Source organism: Maylandia zebra, linkage group LG15, assembly GCF_041146795.1.
Source record: "Maylandia zebra isolate NMK-2024a linkage group LG15, Mzebra_GT3a, whole genome shotgun sequence".
NCBI classification, from domain to species: domain Eukaryota; kingdom Metazoa; phylum Chordata; class Actinopteri; order Cichliformes; family Cichlidae; genus Maylandia; species Maylandia zebra.
In genome coordinates, this window is record NC_135181.1 from 14,653,589 (window position 1) to 14,676,904 (window position 23,316).

Below are 23,316 nucleotides of genomic sequence, written 5' to 3' on the forward strand. Positions count from 1 at the left end.
GTGATGGAGGAGGTGAGGGTGGACTCTATGATTGCAGTGTAGAACTGCATCATCGTCCGTGTTGGCAGGTTGAATTTCTTCAGCTGCCTCAGGAAGTACATCCTCTGCTGGGCTTTCTTAATGACGGAGGTGATGGTGACGCGGGGATTAGGTGGATCATGACGTGGTCAGAAAGTCCGAGTGAAGCGCGGGGCACCGCACGATAGGCCCCGCTGATCGTGCTGTAACAGTGGTCTAATGTCCTCTCCTCTCTGGTCGGGCATTTAATATACTGCTTGTATTTGGGGAAGCTCATGGCTCAGATTGGCTTTGTTAATGGTGTGGTCCTGTGAGGATGTTTTACATACATTTATGTATATGTTTTCTTTTACTGTTTAGTTTTTGCCATAATAAATCATTTCTAACTTTTTTGTGTAATGAAATGTATTAAGAAAATTAAATGTTTCTAAACATTTATTGTTTGGCCAGATCTTGTATAAAATAAATTTTCACATTTATTTTATTTTTTAAATTCTCCATAATTAAATATCTTGAACTTATAATATGAACTGTATTCTTAAATGTTTATTGCTCTGGTCATGTGATCATACTCTACTTATTCTTGTTTTTTGTTTTTAATACTCTTAATAGTTCAATATTACCTATATTATGGAATAATGTTATATATACTACAATACTACCACTACTACTAATGATGATAATAATATTGTAATCATTGCCACACTAGTTCAATGTGAACTAGAAACTAATTTGAATTTCTATTGCACAATGAGGTCATCGAGACACTTTGATTTTGAAAACCAAAAGCGGATGTTGTTGTTTTTTAAGCGCTTCTCGCTTGATCATCTGACGCCTGCCAGTAGTCTGAGTGCGCAGACTCCGAAGTGCTGATGGTTGGTTTCAGTCTATGACCACAAAAATAAATAATAAATTTAAAAAATCTTATGACTACATCTGAAGTCATCTCGGCACATTTCCAGTTAGTTTTTAAGCTCACATTTGGTTGTGGATATTTTATAATTATTATTTTTTAACAGGCTTTGCCTTTTCTTCTCTAGGATAGAAACAGCGTTATGGTATTTTAGGAACGCTGTGAGCGCAAAATTAATAATATTATAAAAGTTTAAAATAATTATAGCTCACTTTTAGGTGCTTAAATGCTGATGAACATAACAGGAAAGTCAACTGAGGGGTAAAAATTTAAAACGCTAAACTATCAAGAAAGTGTTAAATATGATGTTATAGACCAGTCATTTAGATAAATATGAGGCTGACAGCACAGATTGTAATGGTCTTCAAATGAAGATGCCCCGTTAATTACTATGGGCTGCCCCCTGTTGGCTGTCTGTGCAACTGCATGTATGTAGGACGCTAAATCCAAGGACGTTTAGCATTAAACTATCCCAGAGAGGCTACTGCACGCAAGAAATCCTATTTGAGAATATGTGAAAAATTAAAAAGCTGCATTAAATCAGGCATTTTGATGTTATCCAGACAGTAAAAGATATAAAGATGAGCATAGATGAGCATAGATAAAATAGATGAGTTAAAAAAAATAAAGTGTTCAAAAAAAACAAAACAAAAAACACACTAAGTTATTATTTAAATCAATTTGGTATTTTAATCATTAAAAAATATGTACATATTTAATTTCTACAAGGTCAAGTGCAGAAGGTCAAACTGTAAGCGCTACTAGAAGCGAGTGTATGTGCTCCTCTGTGGCGCGGGCTGAGCTCCGCCCTGCTGCAGCTGGTGACGGAGTTGCTGGGAGTACGGGTCCTCCAGAGACTTTACTGACACCGTCGTCTTGGGCCCCGTCTTCCACTCTATGCCGCTCTCATCCACCACAGAGGCCTCCACGGTGACGGTGTGGGTGCCCAGGATGGAGAAATTCAGCAGGAACTGGGTGCTGAAGTAGTCGTTGTGGGGCTCCACACGCTGCTTGATCTCATTTGTTTTAGTATCTAGTGGAATCTGAAATGGGAAAAAAACTGTTTAAAACGTTTATACTGGTCAAACTGGTCTAATCTGTGTCATTTAATCCATCTAAACTATGTTGTAGTGAGTTGTCCAGTTTTAGAGATCAGCTGAGAAGATCTCTGACCTTTCTTAAACATAGTGAACTAGACAGCACCTCAGAGAAATCACAAGCTCATTACTCACAGCAACGCTAATGTCTATTAAGCTGCTTTGTTAGATACACGTTCTGCTGCTCAGTAATGAAAACATCCAATCAGCCAACCAGATAGCATCATCTCGATGCATTTAGGCATGCAGACGTCATCAAGACAACCTCTGAGTTCGAACTGAGCATCAGAGCATCAAAAGTTAAGGTGTATTTTTGGGCTTTTCGCCTTTATTTGAAAGTCGGGTAGTGCAGAGTAGACAGGAAAGAGGCGAGGAGAGAGCAGGGATATACGCAGCAAGGTGTCAGGGGTCGGACTTGCATGCAGAAGAGCATCTCTGACTGCACAACAGTGAAGCAAATGGGCTGCAGCTGCAGAACAAGAAACAGGAAGCTGTAGCTACAGTGGGGCAAAAAAGTATTTAGTCAGCCACCGATTGTGCAAGTTCCCCCACTTAAAATGATGACAGAGGTCAGTAATTTGCACCAGAGGTACACTTCAACTGTGAGAGACAGAATGTGAAAAAAAAATCCATGAATCCACATGGTAGGATTTGTAAACAATTTATTCGTAAATCAGGGTGGAAAATAAGTATTTGGTCACCTCAAACAAGGAAAATCTCTGGCTCTCACAGACCTGTAACGTCTTCTGTAAGAAGCTTTTCTGTCCCCCACTCGTTACCTGTATGAATGGCACCTGTTTGAACTCATCATCTGTATAAAAGACACCTGTCCACAGCCTCAAACAGTCAGACTCCAAACTCCGCCATGGCCAAGACCAAAGAGCTTTCGAAGGACACCAGGAAAAGTATTGTAGACCTGCACCAGACTGGGAAGAGTGAATCTACAATAGGCAAGCAGCTTGGTGTGAAAAAATCAACTGTGGGAGCAATCATCAGAAAATGGAAGACATACAAGACCACTGATAATCTCCCTCGATCTGGGGCTCCACGCAAGATCTCATCCCGTGGGGTCAAAATGATCATGAGAGCGGTGAGCAAAGATCCCAGAACCACACGGGGGGACCTGGTGAATGACCTGCAGAGAGCTGGGACCAAAGTAACAAAGGTCACCATCAGTAACACACTACAACGGCAGGGAATCAAATCCCGCAGTGCCAGACGTGTTCCGCTGCTGAAGCCAGTGCATGTCCAGGCCCGTCTGAAGTTTGCCAGAGAGCACATGGATGATACAGCAGAGGATTGGGAGAATGTCATGTGGTCGGATGAAACCAAAGTAGAACTTTTTGGTATAAACTCAACTCGTCGTGTTTGGAGGAAGAAGAATACTGAGTTGCATCCCAAGAACACCATACCTACTGTGAAGCATGGGGGTGGAAACATCATGCTATGGGGCTGTTTTTCTGCCAAGGGGACAGGACGACTGATCCGTGTTAAGGACAGAATGAATGGGGCCATGTATCGTGAGATTTTGAGCCAAAACCTCCTTCCATCAGTGAGAACTTTGAAGATGAAACGAGGCTGGGTCTTCCAACATGACAATGATCCAAAACACACCGCCCGGGCAACAAAGGAGTGGCTCCGTAAGAAGCATTTGAAAGTCCTGGAGTGGCCTAGCCAGTCTCCAGACCTCAACCCCATAGAAAATCTGTGGCGGGAGTTGAAAGTCCGTGTTGCTCGGCGACAGCCCCAAAACATCACTGCTCTCGAGAAGATCTGCATGGAGGAATGGGCCAAAATACCAGCTACTGTGTGTGCAAACCTGGTAAAGACCTATAGTAAACGTTTGACCTCTGTTATTGCCAACAAAGGTTATGTTACAAAGTATTGAGTTGTATTTTTGTTATTGACCAAATACTTATTTTCCACCCTGATTTACGAATAAATTCTTTACAAATCCTACCATGTGGATTCATGGATTTTTTTTTTCACGTTCTGTCTCTCACAGTTGAAGTGTACCTCTGGTGCAAATTACTGACCTCTGTCATCATTTTAAGTGGGGGAACTTGCACAATCGGTGGCTGACTAAATACTTTTTTTGCCCCACTGTACAAATCACACGGGCTCATCAAAATCAATCTCTAGAAGCCTGGGAAAAGTTGCCTGCTCTGATGAATCTCAGTTTCTGGTGTAACTTAAAAATACAAAATCAAAAATCCACTTGACTGTGTTAAACTGGGACTCATTTGCAGTCATCTGTAATTATTACTATTGACAATAGTGGAAACTATATCCTGCAACATATATGTGGCTGGATAGTGTTTGGGAAATTCGTCTTTTAGAACCAATAACATGCTCTTTATGAGGACATGGAGACCTATTTTTATGATATTTAAACAACAAAGAGAGAGTTTACAAATCTGTGTTTAGCATTGTACTCTGTCGCAACAATTGTAAAAGTGGCAATGAAAATAAGATTTGTGACGTCTAAGTTGTTTAAGTGTCAATACAAACTAAGTACATAAAAAAACTTTGACTGAGGCCACACACCTTGTAGTCAGGTCCCGTCTTGCTCTGAAGAACTGAGGTAACATTAAGACAGACTGACTGGATCTTTCTGAAGAGTCCCGGAGTTGAGCCGTGCTGCACCACACCCTCCACCTTCAAGGTCAGCTGCTGAGTGTTCTGCACTGGGATTGGCTCGCTCGGTGTTCGCGGGGATGGTGAAAGGGCGAGCTGGAAAAAACACAACACACATAAACCTTCAGAGTACCAAAGGAAGAATGTCTTCCTTCCTCTGATGAACACCCACCTTATCGACCAAAACAGCCAAGAGAGATGTACACGTTAAAATACTAAAGTGACACTGTGGAAACGTCTCATGCGTTCCTCTTACAGCGGGCTATTTCCTGGACTATTTCTTGGCTCGACGCACTGCTTTCCAAGAAGCCCAGCCAAGAAACAGTCCAGCACATAATCCCCATAAAAACACAGAGAGGTGATTTTACATAATATGTGAATTAGTGCGCTTTAGAAGTGCTGGCAGGCAGATTTTACCTCGTCTCCAGTCTTTGTCCTGAGCTGAGCCTGCCGTCTCCCTGTATTAGCTACATATCTACTCCTAAGCGATATCAATCTTATTATCCAAGTCCAATAAGCAGCTAGCTTGGGGGAAGACAGCCTGTGGTGACTGTGCCTTAGAATATGCATATCATTATTGTGCTTTTCTCTTTAAACCAACTAAAAACAGTTACCTTGATGCTGGTGGACTGCAGCTTTTGGAAGAAATATCTCTGGAAAGACAGCGGCACCTTCAGCAAAGCTATGACAGCATCACAGAGACAGCTGGTGTGCTGAAAAAACAAGCAACACATTTTCATCATTTGCTCCCACTTCATTTTTGTCATTTCCATTTTTTTCCCCCAACCTTAAAGCAACTGAGTGGGGTCCTTTATGACCCTCGCTCTACTGTAATATGAAAGTTCTCCAATTTTTTATTTTATTTTTTTAACCGGACTTCATCTGTCGGTGCGACAGGTTCACGGAAAGTTATGTGAGGTAGTTTGCAGCCCCGCAAAATTTGCTTTTTTTGCTTTTAACATTATAGATTTTGGTTGTTTGTCTGTGTTTGTTTATGAGATGTTCAAAAAGAACACTAAAGTCCTAGGGTTAAATAAGGTAACACAGACTCTTTGTCAGAGCTACAGTATATGCAGACCATTTGTTGTCAGCCCCTGAGAACCCTTCTAATATTTGGGGTTATATTTCTAATTATTGTAATGTTTTCAGTGTTTCTACATATTCATCCATCCATCACCTCCCACTGATCCAACTTGGAGTTATGGAGACCGCCCTGTGACACTCTCCAGTCTTTCACAGGGCTAACACTGAGAGATGGACAACCATTCACACCTACGGCTAATTTAGAATCACCAGTTAACCTATCAAGCATGTGTTTGTCTGTGGGAGGAAGTACCTGGAATGAAGCCATGCACGAGTTTCTGCACAAACTGTGTGAAATATTACAAAACTGCAAACAAGACGTTTCTTTAGATTTTGTTAAAAAACATTAACAAATAACAGTCACGGACTGACTAAAGAAACATAATTTCATCCACACAATTTGGGATTTTTAACTCCTTTGTCTGTGGCATTAGTACCAGACCATCGATGATGAAGTACCGAGTGTTAATCTTACCAGATGTGAGACAGGAGGGTGTTTCTTGGTGAGGCTCTCCGCTTCCTCCAGCACGTGGTTAAAGACCGACATCATCCGTCGCTCATATTCGCTCTCCGTCTGGACAGACCCCACAGTGCCGTACTCCTGAAAACTACATTACAGAAACAGATGGAAGACATGTCGGGGGAATTCACAGAAGGGACCTGTTGCTGCAAAGCGTTTCTCTGCAGATCAGTCGAGTACACGGTCCAGTGGAGGAGCTTTTGTCAAATAAAATAAGGTGCATTTACTTTTATTACACTGTCATACATCTGTGGGCAGCTTATAAAGGGCTACCTCTACATGTGATGCTGAAAGCTAATAAAATAAAACCAAAATATAGAGGAAAAATCCTTAGTTTTACATTTGTTAGTTTGGTAAAAAAAATTCGATGACAAATTGCCTGATGAGGCACTGATGGACATGTTATCTGATATTCTGAAGGTCTACCAGTCTGTGAGTCTACTGCTTTAATGTGGTGGTGTTTTCATTGTAATATATGTGCAGATTTTCATAAACCTAGTCTTTGACACACGTCCTCCATGCAACAATAGCTAAAAACACTAAAACTACCACTGAAAGTCAAAAACTGGACTGAAACTAAACATATTCAAACAACAGAAGATCTGGACTATTCTAGAAGATACACCTGTGGTATCGTTTTGAAAATCTGAGGCAACTTCCTTCTCGAATGACTGTATTTACAAGATTTTCAGAAAACCTGATCGCTGAGATTCAAACTTGTCCGAGATTTTTCTAGATATGCCTATGGTATCAATTTGAGACTCCTATGTTGCCTCGTTCTGCAGTTATCGCATTCACAAACTTGGATATCCACATTGCCCGGCTGGCCAGCAGGGTGACAATAATGCCTTTTACGGCTGAAACAAAACTAAACTCAAACAAGAAATCTGGAAACTAAAAGTAAAGAAAACACAAAACTATAGTAACTCCGGTACAGAAAAACTCAACACAATCTAAACTAGATCCATTCAAATCAAATTATTTGTTGACACTCAGAGCAGCCCTCACCTGGCAGCCTGTGGGTCCAGTATCAAAGCTTCAATCACGTGGGAGACGAGCAAGCAGCTCTGCTGTTGTCTGGGCAAACAGTTAAAGAAAACTTAAGGACATAAGTTATGAGATGATATTTAAAAAAGAAAAAAAAAAGAGAGAGAGAAGAAGGAAAGTATAAAAGTATGATGATGTGCGTTTAAGGATACAACTCCACATTGCGAAGGGTTGCATAATCTGCATCAAACGACGACTGGTGTAAGTCAGCATAGCGAGCAGCAAGACTTCTGAACTCATCCATGCACACCTTCATCTGGAGAGAAGAGAAACGCATCGCAGCTTCACAACTATGCTTTTATTCCTCTAGATAAAGCTAGGCAAATAAAATAATTATACTGGCTTTTTGTCGTCCAGTGAAAAGATCCAAGTAAAACTGAGCTACTGACCCGGAGGCCCAAAAGGGAAAACTATATTGAACACTGACCTTAAATCAAATTTACCTCCTAATTAAAAGCAAATACCTCTTCAGCATGATGAACAATCTGCTCCAGTTTGCTGGTGCATTAACAGAAAGCCTAAATAGTGACCTTTGACATGCTGTAACCACAAATTCAAAATAAGTAAATAAATAAAAGGGAGTCCACTCCTCTCAGGCCAAAGTTCAGCATGTCACCTGCATTGAGATGCGGCCACAGCGTTGCAGCTCATTTCCTGAAGTGAGGGCGATGGTGGTTGCGATGGCGGGAGGAGGGCTGGTTTTCAGACTGTTGCAGGTACAAATGAGCTGCGACAAAGCTTGCAGGGTGTCGATCCGGAGCTTAATGAACTCGCACTGGAATGTGAGCGGGCTCAGAGGAGTGCTGGCAGCCTGCAGGGAGGGATTAATCAGATAAATAAGGACACAGCAGTTAAATAGTGGCGCGGCTTGAGTTGATCTAACGAGATTCTAGGTGAGTCACGTCATTAGCAGTTAGAGTTGCTTTGAAATCAGCTCTAATGGCACCCCTCTCCACACTGGCTATCAGCAGCTCTCAGCATCCTGTCACTGGTGATAGATAAACAGTATTAATGCTTTTTGACAAGCAGATGCCTGGCAGTTAACTGACTGTGAGGGAGGCGATGCCCTTTTGGTAGGAGCGCAAGGCCTCTGCGATGGCGCTCATGGCTCCGCTGTAGTCCCCGTCTTCCACGTGACTCAGGCACTGCTCAGCCTGGGAGAACTCCTTCAGGCTGCTCAGCCAGAAGTAGAAGTGCTCCGAGGCCACACGAGTCCGCACACACTGGTACAGCTCGCTGGAGAACTCGTGGCATCCCTGCAGGTGAACGATAAGAAAATAATCATCTTGCCGGAGACCCGAGGCACTTCGTGGCTGTTTGCAACACCGTTTTGATCCAAAGATCTCACCATACGCGAGGCTTGCCGTGCAATGCGATACACCGTCCAGCCGTTAGCAACATTCTCCAGCTGCTGTTTGATGACAGTCTTCACTTCGGCTGACAGAGACGACTGGCTTGCAACAAAAATCACTGTTGCCAAGGAAACCTGCAGCAGTGACAGTAGGGGGCGATGAGTGTGAAACTCTAGAAATCGGCGATATGTAAAGGCAGTAAAACAAGGAGGTAAATATTAACAGGATGCTCCTGTGAGGTTCCTCTACCTTCTATTAAAACATGAAGGCTAAATAAAACTGCATCATGTATCATTTAGTCTCTATACATCAGCTGATGCGTGAACCCTTGCACATCTCTCACCAGAAGCTCCTGCTGCTTATCGGTGGACGAGTGACTGGCCACCCGGTAGAGATCAACCAGATCCCCCAGCATACCGTCCCCCAGCACAGGCAGGTGGGTGGCGATGGCCGCCAGAGCGTGACACATGAGAACACGAGAGGAGTCGCAGGACAAGTGGAGCTGGCCGAGCAGGAATTCCACTGCAGACTGGCTGAGATGGGGTCGACTTTTCAGCAGCTTAACCAATGAGGTGAGAGCTGTCTAAAGTTGAAAACAAGAAAATGCAGAGATGGGTGTTACTACAGCAAAATGTAGGTAAGGGTTGGCTGATGAGTTGAATGTAAGGAGAGGCATGGAGAAACGCTCCCAAAATAATTCTCACCTCATTTGCAAAGTTTGTGCAGCTGGTATTAAAGAAAAATAGTTCTAATAGTTAACGAGTATTTTTCAGGCAAACATGAAGAACTACAGGCAACGTGCGCTCAACCCAGGCAATCACTGGGAGATTTTTGTTGTGGCAGATCCTTCGCAACTAATTTCATCCAGTGAGAACCAGAAACCTCCAGGAACCACCGTCAACCAGCTGCCGTTACACATTTCTGTCAGACAAATCCCTGAACCATGTACGCATGAGAAACTTCAATTGGTCCAGTGAGCAGGGCAGGAGTAACAATGAACCTGTAACTCTTAAAAGTCCAGCCAAACCAAACCAGTTTTCCAAATTTAAATTAAAATACATTGTGGTACTTTTTCAGATGTTTTATAATGTAAACTCTGCCTCCTCAGGGGTCTAATGTCTTACTTTCAGTGTGGCTTGTGCACTGGGGCTGTTGTCCTGACTGCACAGCATCAGAAGGGACTCCACTCCCAAAACTGTGTCCTGCTCCAGCTGTACTATATCTGAGGAGGGGGAGATGCACACAACAACAAATATTACCACACTGATTAAGAATTAAAAGCATCCCCCAAATAGGTTATTGCCCAGTCTAACTAACCTTTCTCTGGACAGGAAATGGCAATGTTGGTGAGCACTATGACCCCGTGAGCTGCTACTGCCAGGTTGCTGTGGTAACAGCATTCCTGTGCCAACTTAACCAGGTCAGTGAGCCGGGGTGGAACCAAAGAGCCACCTGAGAAGAAAGTTTTAGAGAATGCAGATCAGTTCAGAGTGGCATTCTTTGTTTCCTAAATGCAGCGATTTAAGCGTAAACATTACCTCCCACATTACTAAAATACTGTTTGATTGCAATAGTTCCAGAGAGGGTGGCGAGAACGGCCAACATCCCCAGCTTCAAACTGTTGTAGGGGATAGTCAAAGCACATTCGCACAGCACCTGCAAAGGTAAAAGCTGTTAGATTGCAGACAGATTTTAAACATCACAACAACCCTACAGTGCAACTGTTGCCATCTGGGGCTCTACCTGAGTGTTTTCTCTTATCCACAGGTGAGGAGCCTTTTTAGCCAGGAGCTTTAAATCGTTAACTGCAAGTCTCTTCACAGCTTTTCTCGGATCATCTTTTAGGTACTGAAGGAGGAGCTGCAGCTGCAAACAGATTAGGAACCAAATCAGAGGTTCACCACAACAAACCGAAAGAAAGGAGGCATTGGTGTGTGCGAGCAAATTGGGTCTACCTGCTTGGGGATATCTATGAGGGAAGAGGCGGCCAGCTGGGTGAAAGTATGCAGGGAGACGATGACCATGGGGGTGGAAGGATAAGAGTTCACCAGATGCTGTAAAAGCTCTCTGCTGCTGGATGCCAGGCTGGCGTCATGATGCATGTGCTGCAGCATGGGGATCAACTTCAGTTTCAGTTCCACAGGAGTGTCTAAACCTGAGGCGGAAGAAAAGATCAATGCAAACGTTATGTAAAAGATGCAGATGTTATCTGCTGGGTTATATTTGGGTTCAGCAAAATGTGTATTTGCAGTCTTTTGTGTTTCTTTTTCTCTGTGATTTCAGCATGAAAAAAAAAAAAAAAAGAATAGCTGCACTCAGTTTAGTGAGAAAACTAAAAACAAAAGACATCAGTAATAATGAAGCTTTGAACCACGACAGCTCTCGTTTATCTTCACGTGATCTGAGACATTTTAAATACAGAATAAACATCTTACCTTGAATCATCTCACTAACTTTGTTGCAAATACCAGCTGCAAAGTCTCTGAAAATGAAAAAGAATTAATTAATTAAAAAGCCACACCACAATTAGATCATCTAAAACATCATCCCATACATCAGAGTTCACTTTTAGTCATCGTTTCCTTACTTTGACTGTGCAGAGAAGCTTGCGGCAGCAAAGATGGCTGCCTCGACTTCCACATTGTCGTGAGAGTCCAGGCTTTGGCGAATACTGTGGTGGGCATTCTTCCTCTCTGGGATGATGGAGGCCAAACTACCAAGCATCCTGAACACATAAGACAGCAGGAATTTTCTTTTGAAAAATCTGAGATGACTGAAAAAGACTGTGCACAACAAAGGTGAAGAAGAAAGTGCAGGCAGGGTGGAGTGGATGGAGACTAGTAGTATTAGTATTTAGTATTTATTGTCATTGTCAAGAACAATGAAATTGCGTTTGGGGCTTCCATACAACCCAAAAAAAAGAAGAAAATAATAAATACCCCTTAAAACCCAAGTGTATTGGGGTAATTTGATGAAGATGTTACAATTCTCACAGAGAATGCACAGGATAAGAAAGGAGGGACACCTCAGGTTGAGCATATTGGAGTAAAAGTTAGAGAGGCAAGGCTGAGATGTTTTGGACATGTGCAGAGGAAGGACACTGGATACACTGCAAAGGATGCCAAAGCCAGGCAAGAAGGCCACAAAGGAGGTTTGTAGATGTAGTGAAGGAGGACATGCAGAGGGTTGACAGAAGAGTGTGCTAGGGTCAGATGCGCCACTCGTGTCTATTCATGATTTCACATTATTACCTCAGAGTGATGGCTCTGGCCACAGGGTCATTACTGTGGATGACTGAAAACACCCGTTTCACAAACTCATCCACATTGAGAATCTTCTCCAAATGTTTCTCACTCTGTTGAGTCACTTTGAGTACACAGAGACGTAGAAAGTTGTTACTGGAAAAGAGAAATAAGCTTCTATTAATAAAGATGTTTGTGGCACAGTAAAGCTCATCTTTAACTTCTCGCATCTTCTAAATAGATCTCACCAACTTCAACAACATTCTATTAAAAAGTGCATAAGATGCACACCTTTATTTATTTAGGCACTTTTGAATAAAATTAAAGTTTGAAAAATCCACTTAAGTAAGAATAGTTTGTTTCTTATTCTTTCTTAAAGTGAAATAAATTCACTTCCCCCCCCCCCCCAAATCCTCTTATTTGGAACCTTCTCTCTCTCTTTTCATACAACTTTTTTTATTTCATTTTTTTCATGAAGAATAATTATAGCTTGTTTATTTTTAAAACCTTCCTCACACCAACATTTTTTCCTCTGTACTTACATCTATTCATACTTTTCATACAACACAATTACACATTAACACGCCTGCCCTCAATGATCAGTTTACTGGGTATGCTTAGTTTAAAGTATCTTGTACTTAAAGATTGATAAACATCAAGTTCATTAAAGACATCAAAGACACGCAATTAGACATTAAATATAAGAATAAAATCTATTATCTGTTATTTTTTGGTGTTTCAGAGTTTATTTTATTTTTGCATTAGCTTGAGAGTGATTATGTGAACTGCATGACGGCTTAGGCTTGTGGTTAAATTGTACGCTGAATTACTAGGAGATGTTATTAAAATTTTCTCTACACTCTGAAATGCATTCGGATGCCTATATTAGATTCAGCTATAAAGAAAGTGGGAAACAACTGTCAGTAAAGTAGCCTTTAACAAATAAATACATAAATAAATGATCATCTAAAGCAATAGTGATGTGCGATACCACTGATTTCCTTTCCGATCCGATACCAAGAGAGACGTCTGTCTCGCCCTAGCAGCACCTGTCCCTGTCCTCCTCTTCAGTTCGCCTCAACATAAGCTTATCATATTCTGTGATGTGATTTACTCAGAGGTGTTTGACGAGGTCAGTGGTGTTGCCACAACAACGTGTCCACACAGGACTCTGTTTGCGCGCAGCCATTGTTGTGAGTGTGCACGCCAGGGGCTGCGACACATTTATACAGCCGTATTCCGCATATGACTATGAAAGGCGTAAGAGGAAGTAGTTCCTTCCAAATTAGACGATCCGAATTGTATAGTTTCTTTCCACTGCGTTCATTTTAATGGAAATCTACAAATTTACCCCAGAGTTCTAAAATATCGATATTATAATATGAGAATCGATTCTAGAACATAAATTGCTGGTATCGGAAGAATCGATATTTCAGTATCGATCCGCACACCACTATAAAGCAATCATACCCGAGCCTGAAGATGTCTGCTAGTTTTAAAAATGCAGAGTTGATGAGGATGGGAAAGGGGTACTTCTGGAAGAGTTTGGGGAACAAAACCACAGCCTCACACTGCTCACCGAGCTTCCCCGACCGCAACCCTGAAAATAAAGGAATTTCTCCAGTCACAACAAAGCAGGAAGTTTCCATATAGTCCCTAACACTTAACACATGACGAAAAACGACACACCGGATCAGAACACAATCAATGAACCATTTGCTAAGTCTTTAGCCAGCGAGCTAACACACCTTTGTCCAGCTCCATGAGAGCGGAGTTAGCGTCGAGCTCCTGTTCGCCATAACAAGCCTCTGACAGGAATGAGCGTGCGGTGGAGAGCGACATTACTGTGCAGTTTTTACTCCTTAAAAGAAGATACACCCATGAGATGTTAGCATTTCACTGTTCAGGCGGCATTCAGGAAAACACTGAGGATACAGAGACAGAACATCCGGTCTGGAGATTGACTTTCATAATAAAACGCCAGTTGTCATGGTCGCAAGCTAACAAGCTGTTTTAGGGACTGTTGTATTTAAAAATATATATTTAAGTTAAATATCTAAGTGAAATATGTATTAGTATATTATTCTAGTATCTCCTTAGCGTCAAATGATAGATTATGGATGAATCGGTAACACCATAATACTCTAAATAACAACAATTACATTGGAGACATCAAAGTCATGGTGACTTTTAAACCTTTGTTACTTTAGTGCTTCTGTTGAAAAAAACATTTTACGTGTGATTTTCATAACTTTTGTTGCAGTCACAGATATTCAATTTCTAGTTCAACACTGCGCACAACCTGAAATTGTGTGTTGTCACACAACTTCCAATTATACTTGCACCACTAAATGAACCATCTACATGCAGTTTGGCAGTGGTTGTATACACCAAAGTGTATTTACTAAACTAACAACTGTCTAACAGGATAAACGTGCTATGCAAAGAGGGACTAGTTATTAGTTTAATCGTTTAAAAAATATTTATTTATGCTGAAGGGGCGTCTCCTTCTCCAGTTATGGTGGGAAAGTTTACAAAGAAAGCGGAAGCAGAAGCGCTCCTGCCCAGGAAGTCGTCGTTTCCACCAATGGTTGCGCGTAACGCAAGTTTAGCGGGGAATTCAGTCCTTCTGCTCGGACGATCTCTTCGCGGGAAATAGTACCCCAGCTTCGGCACAGAAAGCGGACCGGCAGAAGCTTGACATCGAGGAAAACGTTACGTTTTTATACAAAAGCCTTTGGATCGAGTTGTGCTGCAGTGCAGGGATGCTTTTCCGCTCAGTGGTGGACAGAGGAGTGGGCAGACGGAGGCAGAATGGTGAGACAGGGATGGGTTATTTGCACGGCCATGGCTGGGCTTTAGCTAGTCTAACATGGAAGATAATGCAGTCTAACATCTCTGCTTTATGTTTCGAGGAGTCATGCTGCCAAGAGGGCTCCTAGAGTATCATTTGCACTTGCTTTTCTTTTGCCTTCAGTGTGGACTTTAACGTTTAATTCTACTTTCTTCGTGAATGTCTTTGTCGGGCTGTTCAGACTCCAACTGGTGGCACACCAACAATATGTCATGCCTTATAACCGTAGTACATATTAGGACAGTTTCTCATATTTTGATTGGCTTTGGTTTATACAACTCAAGAGCAAGTGAGAAGACAAGCGTGCGGATCTATGCTCGTAGGTCACTTTAATAGGTACACCTGGCGAGTTGGACCCTCTTTTGTCTTCCAGGCGTAGATTCAACAAGTTGGTTAAAGCGTCCCTCAGATATTTTGATTCATATTGACGCGATGGCATCACACAGTTTCTGCATATTTGTCGACTGTACATCAACGATGCAATGTCCTGTTTTACCACATCCCAATGGCTTGAGATCTGGCGTCTGTGGAGGCCATTTGAGTAAAGTGTGCTCATCGTCATGTTAAAGAAACCAATCTGAGAGGAAGTGAGCTCTGTGACACGGTGTTATCCTGCTGAAAGCAGCCATTACAGCCATTAGAGAAGGGTGTCACGTAGTAAAGGGTAACGTATAGAACAATCTGAAGTAGGCCAGGCTACTACAGACTACCAGACTAATGGAAAGTGGGAAGATGTTTGAGTATATTGTGAAAATATTAAAGAGTTATTTATAAAATAAGAGCCTCACTGTTACCAGTCTAAATTCATTACCCATACAGGTTATTATAGTAAATGGTCCCAAAAGAAAAAAAAAACTCAAAATCTTCTGGTAATTCAAAGAATACATATTATTTTTTTTCCTGTTAAATAAAATAGGAATTGCCCATTGATTCATTTATAATGAAACCCAGCAAATCTTCTATTTGTTTATTCATTTATTTTATTTTTCATGGTGTCTATTACTTATTTTGGTATAGTATAGCAGGCCAGGGGTGATTTGTTTGTTACTAAGAAGGCTTTAAAAATGACAATGAATCAAATCTCTGGACCGTTAGTTTGGACTTTCGTGACGTGATCGGTTCACAAGTACAAATGATCCCGTGTGAATAGCAGCCCCAGGATCCTGTTCTTGACCTACAGGAGCGGCAGCTGGTGTGGTCTTCTGCTGCAATGACTCCAAGGTTCAATGTGTTGCATCTCAGAGATGCTCTTCTGCATATCTTAATTGTAACAAGTGATTATTTGAGTTACAGTTGCCTTCATATCAGCTCAAAGTGGTCTGATGATTGTCCTCTTAAATCTGCAATGCTTTTTCTGTTAGTTTTACTGCCGTGTCTCATTGATGTCCTTCCTCTGACCATGCATCATTCTCTTCAGCTCTCCCTGCAGATCCCCGGTCCAGGTACCCTCTGAGTTCCCTGCTTGAAGGCTACCGATGCGTCCGACATGATGAACATATCTCCTATGGGAACCTTGGCGACTCTGTGCCACCGTTTGGATTAGCTTTCTCCTCTGGTAATTCATTTGTGCTTATCGTTGTAAGTGCAGAGAGAGCAAGGCCCTGTTGTCATTAATCTGTCTAACTGCAGTGTCTCTTTTCTCCTGTTTGTTTTCAGCCAGGGACCTGCAGAACATCCTCGCAGCAGCTAATGAAGAAGGCATTGTTAGGCTCTACAACACAGAGAGCCGTGAATATCCACTTCTTAAAGGTATTCTTGTGACTTGTGTTCATAATTGTCATGCCACGTATTTTGAAATGTTGGTGGCTAAAAGTGTGTTAACCTTGCAGCATGGCTGGCTCATGAGAATGCTGTCTTTGATATCGCCTGGATGCCAGGGGAGCCTCAGTTAGTAAGTGCAAATTCATTCTGTTTAGTCAGAGAATTGCAGAAAGTCAGATTTTTTTGTGTCACCCTCAAATGCATGACTCATGTAATTGCATCTGCCTTACCTGGGATTACTAATTTTTGGGTTTTTTTGTTGTTCTTTATTTTGTTGGAACCCATTAAAAACTCTGAAGCCTTTTCTTATTATTCTTTGGTCATCTGTGATCTCTTCAGGTAACTGCTGCGGGTGACCAGATGGCCAGGCTCTGGGATGTGAAGTCTGGAGAGTTGTTAGGCAGCTTCAAGGGCCACCTCTGCAGTCTTAAGTCTGTTGCATTCGCACCAGAGGAGAAAGGTATACCTTTTACTGAGCTAACACTGTGTTGGCTGTGCATTGATGATATATTGTTGTATCATGTGATTAATACATTTTCTTTTGTCACGCAGCTGTGTTTTCTACTGGAGCCAGAGATGGAAATATTATGATCTGGGACATGAGGTGCAGCAAAAAAGGTATTGATCGGAACAGTAATAGACAATTTAGCAATAAATTTTAAATCATATCTTTAGCCACTTTGTTACTAGCAGCCTGTTGCAAAAACACTTATTTTTTCCTGTTTCTTTAGTTGAATTTATGAAAAATGCCACGACAATAATCAAACTTATGTCTTTCCCTCAGATGGTTTCTACAGACAGGTGAACCAGATCAGCGGAGCTCACAACAAAGCAGAGACCAACCCTCCCTCTAAAACGAAGAAGAGACGGGGCGGCATGCGCGGCATGGCTCCGAGCGTGGTGAGTTTTCTCGACAATCAGCCGTTTAATGGAATGAAAAGAGCGATGCTGCAAATGGAAATCTAATCTTTAGCTACTCCATCTTATTTGCAGGACTCCCAGCAGAGCGTTACAGTGGTTTTGTTCAGGGATCAGCACACCCTCATCTCTTCGGGAGCTGTTGACGGGTAAGAAAAGAAAGGCTTCTTGTCACCTTTTTCACATTTATAAGAGCCGTTACCAGACATTCTCGATCATTTTCTGTCTCCTTCAATTCCCTTTATCAGAGTAATCAAGATGTGGGATTTGAGGAAGAACTACACTGCACACCGTCATGATCCTGTACCCCTGCAGACATTTCCGTATCCAGGTTCTTGCACTCGGACGCGACTGGGTTAGTTCCCTAACATGCCAAGCATCACCTTTACCTGAAATGTGCAAATAACACACAAATAACCCAGCTGTCTTTTTGACGTGCTGCAGGATATTCCGGACTCGCTCTGGACTCCGCGAGAGCCAACGTGATGTGTAACTGCACAGACGACAGCATCTATATGTTCAGTGTCTGCGGAATAAAAACGACACCAGGTAAAGAAGCTCCTCGCTCTGGCTCAACAGTGCCTGTATGTGCACTAGAGTAGAATAGGTCTTTTTTTTCCAGTCACCCATTCATCACTAGATGGCGCTAATGCGCTTTGTTATGGGAGCAAAGCATCCAGCAGCAGAAGCCTCTTGATGCAAATAAAAAGCCATAGATGCTTTGTTTTCTACTGTTACGTGTTAAAGTCTGATCTGAAGTTCTGAATAGCAGTGGGTTAGGTGCTGTTTGACAGGTTGCAATACAGGAAACCATTTCAAAATGCATCATGACAGTTTTTTAATGGAAACGAAAGAGGAAAGTGTTACTAAATGTACAGAAACTAGAGGAAAGTTCAGCATTTCTCTTTTTATTGTTATATACACAGTACTGTACATTTTATCCTTTTATTTGATTGTCCTTAGACTTGTTTGTTCTCTGATCTTTGTGAATATTTTGTCATTTTTAAGAATTATGTTTCATCCACAGTGGCAGTTTTCAGCGGTCACCAGAACTCCTCGTTTTATGTAAAGTCCAGCGTTAGCCCAGATGACCAGTTTTTGGCCAGCGGCTCGAGTGACAACCACACGTACATTTGGAAGGTGCGTTCTCGGTTATATTTTACCTGACGTAATAAAAATTGCTTTATTTTCACTCTGGGGGTTTTCTGGTGTTGAGGAACTGCGAATTTAAGGTTTTTGAACATTTTTTTGTTACATTTCAGATCTCCAATCCTGAACTTCCTCCCATGACGCTTCAAGGTCATAGTGAGGAAGTGACGTCTGTTGCATGGTGTCCGACAGATTTCACTAAGGTAAGACTTGAGTGGTTATACAAGTATGAACACTGCTGTGAATTGGAGGAGTTTTAATGAGCCGAGAAGCACCTGAACCAGCTGCACTTTGCTGGAAGATGCGGGGCGCTCTAACTTTATTCGATTTAATGAGCTTCTGTATAAAGCCCTCTGCTCTGTTGGCAGATTGCTTCCTGTTCCGATGACCACACCGTGCGCATCTGGCGACTTCACCGAGAAAATGATGAAGTACAGTCCTCATTAGGAGAGGCTAACCTAGTAGGCCATGCACGTCCTAAGATTCTCCCAAGTAAGTGCTTCACCTACAATGTATTCTTGTGAATAACTAGCATATAGTCATAAAAGCGTAGAGGTTTCACTTACAGTATGTGCATGTGAATTTGTGCTTCATCATAAATCACTGCTGTCCTGCAGTTAAATACAAAACATGATCACATCTGGACTCACACTACTTTATTCTGCTGTTAAGGGCCTTCCATTCCAGCTGAGACAACCCCTGCCAAGCCCCAGAGGAGAGTGAGCCTTGGTGGCATAGCCTCACCTCAGCCTGCAGCCTGTGCTCCCAGTGGAGCCGCCCTGCCCCTTTCTTCCAGCACCACTACACCCAACCGCTCACAGGACTCTAAAACTGCAGCTGTTCGCCACAGAACTCCGCCCACTATCAAACAGTGGTTGTCCCCAAGCAGCAGAACTTCCGAACAGGCTGGCTCTCCGGCCCATCGGGTGCTGAGCCAGTCTCCCCAGAGCTCTGTAAGCAGCACCCCCCCCACAGAACGACGGGCCAAACGCAGGCTGGAAACCGGTGACGGCTCGTCTTCGAACTGTGAGGGCACTGAGCAGTGCGACTGCGTTACTGAACTCTCTCCTGCAGCCAAGAGGAGCCGGACCCTCTCTGGTGTTTGCTGCCCAGCTCAGGAGAGCCCAGCACAAACAGGCTGCCACACAGAGGACAACAATGCGGCTTCATCCAGACAGACCGACAAGGAGAACTGCTCTCCCAGAGGAGTGAACTGGCTGTCAGTGATGAGCCAGAAGCTGAGGAAAGGTCAAAGAAGCCCTGGAAGTCCCAAAGGTCCCAGAAGTCCCAGTGCTGCTAAGAAACAAGAAAGCAAGACACCAGCATCACCAGTAAGTATAAAACTCACAGGTTTGGGAGTGGATTAACATTCTCATCTGAAATTATCCTCAAGTTTGGTGCTGTGATGCAAGGGTGGTGTTATATGTAGTTCAGTTATACTGAAACACAATTGGCAGCCGATGAGGTGGAGATTTTAAACCGCAGCTGCCCATCAGCCACCTACAGACGCTGCTTGTTTCCACCTCCTGCTACAGCTGCTGTAGATGGTGGAGTCAAAGCAGATATGATGCCATTCCTTAAATGATTCAAGGAGATTTTCAGCAAAATATTCTTTAAGGAAAAGGAACCCATATTGGCACATACAGCAGGGGTGTCAAAAATAAGGTCCGGGGACAGAAATCGTCCCAGCACAGAGTCCTGTCTGGCGACTCCGAAAGGCTTTAAAAAGCGAATGAGTGCATGGATTTTAAACTCTTATCTGTATTTTTAGAGGTTTTAAAGCTTTTTCTATTGATAAAGAGCTCCCCCGTAGCAATTCATACTAAATCAACTATTACTATTACTCAACCTAAAAGTAGTTAAGTAATAGAAAAACAATTGAATACCTGTTTTTTTTGTTTTGTTTTGTTTTTCTTAATATATGTTTATTCCATAGAAAAACTGCAACGCAATGGTCATTTTTCTTAGTCTTAAAGACAGGGATGAAATATTTAGTTATCAAAGTGGGCTATATGTAGCACACGATGTAAAATGAGTTTGACAGTCCTTACATACTGTAGGCATTGGCACTGATATGTCTGGGTGATTATATTTTAATTAAATGTGGCATTCATGCATGTTGTTTTAGCTTTTAAGATGATCCTTTGGTTTTCTGTTTTCCAGAATGTGTGCACCCCTCCAGCCATGAAGAAAATCTCCATGTATTTCACAAAAAGGCCTCTGGATTGACCTGGTTGTACCAAACTTGGTGCTTTTCTTTAAGAGGGTTTTATTCAAGGTGGTTTTTAAGTGGCACCCAAAAACTGTAAGCCTCTTAAGATCACTGATTACTGAGATCAGAAGAGATCAGTCACTGAACATTTGATGGTTTGGATTTGACATCCAGGGACTGCTTTCAATTTTATATTTAAATATGTTCTTTTCTTTTCTTTTCTTTTTTCTTTTTTACGCCTCCTACAGAAATTTCTGGTGCTGTGCAGAATTTCTGGCTGGCGACTAAAGTTGCGAACATGAGTACTTCTAAAGATGCTTCAGCATTAAATCGAAGACTCCACATTTAAAAGGCTGATTAGATTTTAAAAAGTTGATCCTCAAGTGCAGAGAAAAGCATTTGTTCACAGAACAATTTAAAAAAAATCTAGTTATTTGGTTCATTTTGTTAAACCTTTTTATGAACCGCACTGTAAGCTGCTCACAGATCAGCTCTATAACATTTGTAAGCCAGCCATCGAAGTCACGTGTTTTCCGTGTACGAGTTTGCTCCTTCATATCGGAGTTGCACACGTGGTTTGCAATAGAATTTTTCCTTACTGAGCAAATTTTTGACTTGTCTATATGTACAGAAGAACCAATGAATGATGCTTGATTTATTTGTATTTAATTGATAAATCTAGCTGTAGTCAAATTTTATTAAACAGTTTTCTGCCTGTGTGTGTATTTGTGTGTATGTGAGGGACAGAGAGGGTCTGATGGGGAAGTGGTGAGAGTTTTAGTCGAGGTAATTAAAAGAGAAAATCTAAAGACTGAAAAACATTCAAACCTAAAAAATTAAATCTCTATCATCTCACACTTTTCTTTAGCTCCCTGCAGATTCGTGTGATTAGTGTTTTACAGCTATTTTGTTCCATTTGGACAGTTTTAATTTTTTTACTTATTTTTTTTCATTTTGTATTCCAACTATAGAAATGGTTGGAAGACAATGCCAGAAAAATTGACAATCACTGCCTCTGCCCCAGAGAGGCAGAAGGGTTGTTTTTAACATGTATGTGTGATGGTAACTTATTACAGCAGCTGTGGTAAAGACTTTCAATGAAGTGACTTCCTCTGATTATAAATGCAGCTGAACTGAAGAGCACACAAACCCAACATAAAAGCATGATAGGTGAGAAAATGGACAGTAAGTTATTAAAGAAAAAAGATGGTATACTGGTATTTGATGGTAGTTACTTAAATATTTGACTTCTGTATGACTTTCAGTCTCAGATCACTGTGGAGGAATTTTTGCACGCTCTTCTTAACTGTGTCACTTCAGTTCATTGAGGTTTGTGGGCAAAGTTTATGCACAGCATTTCAGTCGGATTGAGGTCTAGACTTTGACTGCCGCTGTGCTCCTGTTACATATCACAATTTTGGCAAAACGTTAGCAGTGAGACAGATGGCTTCACACTTGACTCTATAATACTTTGATTTACAAAGGAGTTTGTGGTTGACCCAATGACTTCAAGGTACCCAGGTCCTGTGGTTGCAAAACAAGCCCAAATCACCCCCCACTCCGCCATGGCCATTGATAGTTGGTAGGAGATGTTTGTCCTGATATGGCGTGTTTGCTTTTCTCAAAACATGATGCTGTGCATTATGGACAAACCTCTGCACTTTGGTCTTGTCCATCCAGAAGACATTTTCCAAAAGGCTTGAAGTTTGTTCAGATGTAATTTTGCAACCCTAAGCTCTGCTACAATGTTTTCTCCTGGTATGGTAGCACTAATTGTACTGCCATGAACTTTAACATTTAGCATGCTGACTGAGACCTGAGATGTAGCTCTAGGTGAATGTGTAGTTTTCTTGAGCATTGTAGAGTCTGACCTTGGGGTGACTTTGCTGGGACGTCCACTCTTGGGAAGATGTTGGTAATTCTAAATGCTTCGCTTTATGAAGTGCATTTGATTGGTAGCACTACTTACCCTCTAAATTCCCGTGGAAACAGTGAGGGACTGCATAGACTCCTGTCTAATGAAAAACTTGTTAACACTTACTGTTCTGTTTCCATTATAATAGCAAATAATTAATAGGGAAAGAAAATGGTAAAAATCTACTACAAGATTGATCTAAATAGATAAAGATAAATGACAATAATTAACATTAAAGATGTTAATTATTAACATCTTTATACAATCCATATTTAGAATTTGGCCAAAGGTTTCAGGACTTAGCTCTATGGCACTCTCTTTCATAATTTAGGATTTTACAATACATTATTCTAGATTTCTTTTGTGTTACTTTTGATGTAAGTGTAGTGATAAAAAGAAAGCTTTCTTCTTGTCTCTATTACAGACAAAGTAAATGTACTAAAATAGAAACCCAATTTCCTGTGGAAAGGCCCTTATTTTAGGCTTTATACCTGTATTTTATAAACACATACAGCATGTAATGCGGAAGGCATTGAGTTAGGGCATAGCTGTCAAACTCTGGCCCGTGGGCCAAATTTGGCCCTCAGCCTAATTACAT

General features: G+C 41.7%; 2 protein-coding genes across 4 annotated transcripts; one reads left to right on the forward strand and one right to left on the reverse strand.

Annotated features, from left to right (window-relative positions):
• Positions 1-1,595: 1,595 nt before the first annotated feature.
• On the reverse strand, positions 1,596-13,861 carry LOC105940710 (integrator complex subunit 7). 3 transcript variants are annotated; one of them, XM_076873974.1, is made up of 20 exons: positions 13,658-13,859; positions 13,380-13,509; positions 11,919-12,065; positions 11,255-11,392; positions 11,103-11,149; positions 10,623-10,822; positions 10,411-10,533; positions 10,206-10,323; positions 9,985-10,119; positions 9,792-9,889; positions 9,011-9,250; positions 8,664-8,801; positions 8,365-8,571; positions 7,932-8,126; positions 7,468-7,571; positions 7,277-7,345; positions 6,224-6,356; positions 5,280-5,378; positions 4,576-4,761; positions 1,596-1,974 (listed from the first exon to the last, which is right to left on the reverse strand). In XM_076873974.1, exons 1-20 carry the CDS (start codon positions 13,749-13,751, stop codon positions 1,693-1,695), a joined length of 2,883 nt encoding a protein of 960 aa, XP_076730089.1. In that variant the 5' UTR covers positions 13,752-13,859; the 3' UTR covers positions 1,596-1,692. The 3 variants fall into 3 exon arrangements, with proteins under 3 accessions (XP_076730089.1, XP_076730090.1, XP_076730091.1); XM_076873975.1 differs by lacking the exon at positions 4,576-4,761 and having other exon boundaries at positions 13,658-13,861; XM_076873976.1 differs by lacking the exon at positions 13,380-13,509 and having other exon boundaries at positions 13,658-13,732.
• A 584-nt stretch (positions 13,862-14,445) lies between these two features.
• Positions 14,446-21,518, forward strand: dtl (denticleless E3 ubiquitin protein ligase adapter). The gene is made up of 15 exons (XM_014414551.3): positions 14,446-14,726; positions 16,181-16,318; positions 16,420-16,512; positions 16,593-16,654; positions 16,864-16,984; positions 17,077-17,142; positions 17,309-17,424; positions 17,518-17,591; positions 17,691-17,797; positions 17,887-17,991; positions 18,470-18,582; positions 18,705-18,794; positions 18,960-19,083; positions 19,264-19,922; positions 20,755-21,518. Exons 1-15 carry the CDS (start codon positions 14,675-14,677, stop codon positions 20,818-20,820), a joined length of 1,986 nt encoding a protein of 661 aa, XP_014270037.3. The 5' UTR covers positions 14,446-14,674; the 3' UTR covers positions 20,821-21,518.
• The last annotated feature ends 1,798 nt before the right edge of the window (positions 21,519-23,316 follow it).

Bases quoted from the DNA above. Each gene is read 5' to 3' on its own strand.
- LOC105940710 (XM_076873974.1), bottom strand. From the start codon at position 13,751: ATGTCGCTCTCCACCGCACGCTCATTCCTGTCAGAGGCTTGTTATGGC. The intron at 12,066-13,379 runs GTATGATTGCTT...TCTCTTTTCCAG, and splicing joins GCAGACATCTTCAGGCTCGG to TAACAACTTTCTACGTCTCT. The intron at 6,357-7,276 runs GTGAGGGCTGCT...TCTGTAATGTAG, and splicing joins CTGGACCCACAGGCTGCCAG to TTTTCAGGAGTACGGCACTG.
- dtl (XM_014414551.3), top strand. From the start codon at position 14,675: ATGCTTTTCCGCTCAGTGGTGGACAGAGGAGTGGGCAGACGGAGGCAG. The intron at 17,992-18,469 runs GTAAAGAAGCTC...TTTCATCCACAG, and splicing joins CGGAATAAAAACGACACCAG to TGGCAGTTTTCAGCGGTCAC. The intron at 18,583-18,704 runs GTGCGTTCTCGG...GTTACATTTCAG, and splicing joins ACCACACGTACATTTGGAAG to ATCTCCAATCCTGAACTTCC.